We start from the raw sequence: 6,000 nt of genomic DNA, 5'->3' as shown, positions 1-6,000 counted from the left end.
TGGAGGTAGGGACAGGCTGATGGGGAGGACAGAGGCACTGGTCACACCTAGCCACACAGGGAGCCTTGTGCACCTGTCCCCAGGGCCTGCTGGAAGGCAGGCAACTTACCAAGCCAGACTCCAGATGACAGGGGGGCAGTCCCCATCTGGGGGTGGAGCCCGCCTGCCCCTGGGGCCCTGGACAGCGGCAGTCAGGGTGAGGGGAGCCCACTGTGAATAGCCAGCCCCATACCTTCCTGGGGGTGGTCATAGATGACAGAAATCCTGAGGCTTCTGGGCAGCAGGGAGGGCCGTTCTTGCCTCCAGGGAAGCAAAGGCCAATGCAGTGGACAGGTGCCTGGCCCGGCACAGAGCTCCAAGATGCAGCAAGTGTCACCAAGTGTCACCGGAGGTTGGAGGACATATGTAACCATGGCCAGTCATGGGTAAGAGCCATCCTCTCAGCCTCAGAAGGCCCCCAGGTGCCACAGAGACCCTCCTGGACTGGTGGGACACAGGGCCACAGCACAGATGTGGGACCCACAGGAGGTCAGGTGAGAGAACACCTAGAGGGCTCCAGCCTCTGCTGCCTGTGGACTCCACAGGTGTCCAGAGCTGGAGTAAGGTGTGGCCAGGCCTCGTGCTCCTGGCTGGGGCTGCACTTCAGCCTGGGAAAGCTGGCCCTGCAGCCATCCAACACAGGCAGTCTTGGTTTGGAAGAGCCCATCGGCAGAGAGGGACTTCCACGGACAGGGCACATCTGGACCTGAGGGGGAGGCAGGGACATGGGGCCTGGACACCCAAGGTGGGGGTCAAGATATGCCAGGAAGAACACCGTTGGGTTATGGTAACAGTAGAGGAGGGAGCAATGAGATTAGATGGAAGAGGGGTCTCTGGGGCAGGGCTGCAATGCCCCCCTATGCCTGCCTGCACAGGCGTTCCTGAGAGCCACCAAGGAGGGAGCCCCCAACCCTGAAGTGCCCAGCAGGCCCCACAGCCACTCCCCCTGCGCTGAGGCACTTCTCTTGACTCACCCTCCCTGACACTCTGCCCAATTAGTTATTAGGAGCGCATGAAACAGGCAGAGAGCTGAGGCTTTGGATACAAAACTGTAAACGCGAGTCTTTAAAATGACAGAGGCCTCCTTGGCCCGGAACTCTGAGCCAGAGACCCCCACCAAGGGACCAGATATCGTCACACTCTGCCCTCCCTTCCCACCCGAGGGGCAGGCCCAGCAGGCAGAGGCCAGGTCACCTCCACTGGGCTCAAGCCTCGAAAACTGTTCCGCGCTGGGGTGGGCTGGCGCAGTGGGGACTGAGGGTCCGTGGTCCAAGGGATTCCTGAGATGAAGAAGCGGCCGCGGCCCTGCACCGCACTGGCCCCTGAGGGCAGCCAGCCCCACCCCATCCCATGCAAACCAGGCCAGGTTGGCCCAGCGTCTCTGCGCCCTGGGGTACAGCAGGGCCCTGTCACGTGTCCAGTGCCTCACGGGTAGGCGAGGGCCCATGGGGGCGCCCAGGTGGGCCATGCAGCGGCGGAGGCGGCGGAACAGAGTTGCGCTGCACCGGAGGTGGCTGCAGTTCCAGCGCAAGCGCAGGTGGTGGGAAGTCGCGCACCTGGCGGCGGTACTCCAAGAAGGTGCAGGCCTTGGTGGCCAGCGCCACCACGTTCTTGCCGACGAAGATAGCAGAGACGCGGCTGTCACGGAAGAGCGCCATGTTGGCAGCGCGTGCCAGCACTGCCACCACGTTGACGGTGGCGAGGCTGAGCACCGGGTACAGCATCATCTTCTGTGGCGCTATGTGCTCGCCCTGCATGCTGACCTCGCTGAGCGCCACGCACGGCAGCACTAGCAGCAACATGTAGCAGTAGAAGAAGGTGAGGCCTTCGGCCCACAGCGGCAGCCCGGTGCGCGGCGGCTCCCACAAGTTGGCCTGCATGTCCAGCAGGTCCAGCAGGTCGAGGGCTACCCAGAAGAGGCGGCCGCGCAGGTCTTCACGCTTGCGGAAGGTGCGCACATACTCCATTCGGTCAAGCGCCACGAGCAGCAAGAAGAGGCCCGGCACGCATACCGACAGCAGCAGCGTCAGCGCCTTGCGCGCCACTGGGTCGGCTGCACCACGCCTCGCCGCCTTGTAGTTCTGGAAGATAAAGTAGAGTTTGATCTCCAGCACAAAGATGTAGAGGAACCAGAGGATCATGGCATAACCGCGCTTGGCAGTGCGCACCTCGGCGCCCACCCACACGGCCACGTAGCGCAGCACCAGCAGGAAGCAAACGTCTCCCACCAGCACGATAATGCACACACCAATCTTGCGCGGGCCCTGGTTCTGCTCCACCAGGTATGCGTCCATGACGGCCATGCTGCCCATGATCACCAGCGTGGTCAGGCACACGTGGCGCCGGTCTGGGGGCGGCAGCACCATGGTCAGCCCCCGGGGCCTCGGCCCAGGTGCGCACGGCCCCCACGCGAGGCAGGACGAGGCCCTGCGGCGGCCGGGAGCGCGGCGGGGCGCGGCCGTGCTCAGCCCGTGGGCATGGTGAGACGGAGCTTGTCCAGCTGCCCGGAGGGCGCCGCCGCTCCCGGCCGGCGAGCTTGGAACCTGGGGAAGACCAGAGGAGACAGGTCAGCGCGCAATCCCGGGCGGCGTCAGGCTCAGGCGGGCCGGGAGGGCGGGCGACCTCCCGCAGCCCCCGCTGTTTCCTGCGCGGGGCGCTGTCACAGTGCAGCACGCCTGGGGTCTCGGTCGCACGCACGCGCAGCTGCGCGCACACAGGACCCTGAGCCAACGAGAACCACCTCCAGGGGGCGCTGCAGCCCCACCTGAGAGACTGGAGACCTCGTTCCCGCCACCGCCAGGAAGGAAACCGAACGGAAGTGGTTTCTCCTCGCCGCGCGCGTTCCCGGAGCCCCGGTGGTTTGTCACGGCTGGGCCAACGCCGCCACCCCTCCCGGTTCGGGCGATCTGGACCTCAAGCCCGGGACGGCGGCCCGAGGCCTTTCCTGTGGGGTCATGGGCGTCCTCTCCCTGCCGCGCCGCGCTAGGGAAAGAGGCGGACCTCCTCCTTGGCCCTGAGAGCGCCGGGAGTACGGGAGGCCCAGGCCCCATCCCGGAGACAGGGCTCTGGGCAGGTTTCCGACCCGGATTGAGAGTCATCCAAGTCCTGCCGCGTCCGTCCTACACAGCCTCTCCGTACCCCCCTACCCGTTCCTTGCAGCCCCCACCATCTCTCCTCCCTAACTGGCAGACTCTTATTCCCTCCTGTCTGCCCTCCAGGGCAGTACGGACCATTCTCGGCCCGGTGCCCACCATGGCTCCCCATTGCCCTGGAGACGTGTTCTCTAGTCCTGGCTGCATCTCCAGCTATATACACTCCCCACTCCCCGTACAAACACACCCACACTGCCTTATTCCTTTGCCCTGGTAGTCCCTCGCTGGGAGCTGCCTTCAAGAAGACGCCAGCAGAGTGGCCCTTCTCTTACACCTGGCACAGCCTGTCCCTCTGTGATAGTCGGAGGGCCCCTGCACCTGGGCCTGCTCACACCTCCTCAGCCCTCACACACCTGAAAGTCACTCCCAGCCAGGCCCAGCCTCTGTGCAGGACACTCAGGACAGGGGGCTGCGTTTACTGCCCCGTCTAGACAAAGACATAAAATGTATTGTCACCCGTGCTGAGCTCAGCCTGTTCCTGGTGACACAGTCTCCACTGACTGGAGGAGGCCTTGAACTGCACATCAGCACCCCTACCCTCATCTCAGCTGCGGCCACGCCTGGCACCCTCCTCCCAGGGGTCCCCACAACCACACACAGCACTTCCACGCAGAGCTCCAACACCTAGGAAAGGACGCCTTTGGGAGCCATCAGCCCACACACCCACCATCAGATTCCGTGCACTCCTATTCCCCAACCGCACGCTCACCCTGCTTACTCGCCCACCAGTAGGCACACCTCGTGGGAAGCCCACGCTGGGCCCATTCCTGCACACCTGGGCCTCCTCTGGGCGCAGCCTGGGAATTTCTTCCTCTCAGCACTTGCGCAGGCCAAGCGCCCTGTCTGCTCCACCCGCTCCACCACCGCTCCCCAGTCACTGGTCAAAGGAGGGCGGAGGGCTGAGGGCTTTGCGGGGGTGATGAGGCAGACGCCACCCCCTAGAGGAGCCCCCGCCCACGAAGCCAGAGCCCGGGCCGTCCTTCCAGCCGGGCTCCTCTGGACCTGGCCCAGGTCCACCTGCCCTGGGTCTCCCGCTCCGCCCTCGGCTCAGGTCTCACGCACCGACTCCGAGCCCCCAGGCCTCCAGGGCCTACACTGCCCGCCCGGCGCCCGCGCCCGGCATGGACCCCCACCCCTCGGTGCCTCCAGGAGGGGGTTGGGACCGAGGAAGGGTCGCGCCCCTCTGGTACCGCGGATTCCAGGGTCCAGCCGCTCGCAGCAGGTTGCTTCTCCGCTTGTCCCTCCCCCACCAAAGGCTTCCCTAGCGGGACCTGCCCCGTCACACCGCCCGCCCGAGGCCTCACCCAGCATTGTCCCCCCTGCCATCCCACGCCCCGCGGCCGCGGGACGGGGGTCGCCCAGGCCCGGAGGGCAGCAGCGCCGGCCTACCGCCCCTCTCCACCGACACGCCACCGGCCCGCCCGCCCGCCGATCGCCGGCGCCTACCCCGCCGCCGGCCAGATGCTGCGAGCCCGGCGGGCCCCGCGGAGCCGCTGCTCCCGACCCGGCGCGCGGAGCTGCGCTCCGCCCCTCCGCCCCCGGCGCCTCCCCCGGCCGAGAACCCGCCCCTCGGCCCGCGCCCCGGACCCGGACCAGGGCCTAGCGATCCGCGGGGGGTCCTGCACCGCGCCAGTTGCGGAGAAACCGCTCTGCGCAGTCCCGGCGCACTGGACAGGTGGCGCTGAAAGCGGACGCTCCAGGATCCACCTCTGGCCCGGATGTCTGTCCGTATCGCCTCACCCAACAGCCGAGAATCCCTTCAGTCCCCTTTCCCCTAATTCCTCTGCACCCCTCCGGGCTCAGAGCCTGACCGCCACTGAAGTGACCCTGCTCACCCACGACAGGCTGCCCGCTGGACCCCGTCCCCGTGGAGCTGGCCAGGATGTGGGGGCGGGGCCGACAGCCGGGGACCCTAGGAATGGCCCTCGGGCCAACACAGTGGTGGGGCCTGGGTCCTGCTCCCAGCTGGGAGCTGGGGCCCTCTGTGCCCTATGGGGAAAATCCAGCCCGGGTCTCTTGCAGGAGGAGGAAGAGATGAGGAGAAGCTGCTTCTGTTTCCAACCGTCGGGGACAAGCCAGTGCTCTGGGGCTCAGGCTTCCTCTCTCCAACAGTCCTCACTGAGCCCCCACCTACCTCGGGGCCCTGTGAGCCAGAGAAGGATGAGGAGGGCACTTCCTCCCAGATGCCCTCATTCCCAGAGAGGATCACTTCTGTCTGACAGAGACTGAGGGTCAAAGATGTGAAGGGACATCCAGAATCCCACTGCTGGGAAGGGCGGAGTCGGATCCCTCCCAGGTCTGCTCACACTGGGGCACTGCACCGGAGGCAGGGTCCCTGCTATTGAGTCCATGCAGGCACCTAGGTCTGCACAGGGCACAGTCTGAAGCACTCCCTAGACCCTGGGGACAGGTAAGCATCACGGGCTGGTGAGAGGCAAGGATAACAGGCTACAGTGGGCCATCTAGGGACCAGGGACCAAGCTGAGGTGCTCACTGGGATAGCTGGGCAGGGATGCCAGCCCCCACCACCCCGCTTGCTCTCACTGGAGGGTGTTGCCTGGTACCCAGGAAGGGGCTCCACATCCAAGAGTGGACTGTTCTTCCCTCATGGATTTCTCCAGAGCCCCCCTGGTGTCATCAACAAGGAGGCTGAGGGCTAGACCACTCCAGTGCCCGAATGGAGAGAAGAGGAGGCCCCCACTGGACAGTGGGCAGTGCCAGCCTTCAGCATCAGTGTCCACACAACAGCCCTGGGTGTCCACTCTGCCCTCCCTACCTCACCCGAGGCTAGTCTTCCAATTCTCGGTCT

General features: G+C 65.7%; 1 protein-coding gene across 2 annotated transcripts; it reads right to left on the bottom strand.

Annotated features, from left to right (window-relative positions):
* Positions 1-1,079: 1,079 nt before the first annotated feature.
* TMEM121 (transmembrane protein 121) lies at positions 1,080-4,765 on the bottom strand. Of its 2 annotated transcripts, none has more exons than XM_081288778.1 (2): positions 4,638-4,765; positions 1,080-2,582 (listed from the first exon to the last, which is right to left on the bottom strand). In XM_081288778.1, the coding sequence occupies exon 2, from the start codon at positions 2,403-2,405 to the stop codon at positions 1,449-1,451; it is 957 nt and encodes a 318-aa protein (XP_081144904.1). In that variant the 5' UTR covers positions 2,406-2,582; positions 4,638-4,765; the 3' UTR covers positions 1,080-1,448. The 2 variants fall into 2 exon arrangements, with proteins under 2 accessions (XP_081144904.1, XP_081144905.1); XM_081288779.1 differs by lacking the exon at positions 4,638-4,765 and adding an exon at positions 4,496-4,629.
* Between the last annotated feature and the right edge of the window lie 1,235 nt (positions 4,766-6,000).

The sequence above is a fragment of the Spermophilus citellus genome (genome assembly GCF_964194105.1).
Source record: "Spermophilus citellus genome assembly, chromosome: 4".
Classification (NCBI taxonomy): domain Eukaryota; kingdom Metazoa; phylum Chordata; class Mammalia; order Rodentia; family Sciuridae; genus Spermophilus; species Spermophilus citellus.
This window is presented reverse-complemented; position numbering and strand designations above follow the sequence as displayed.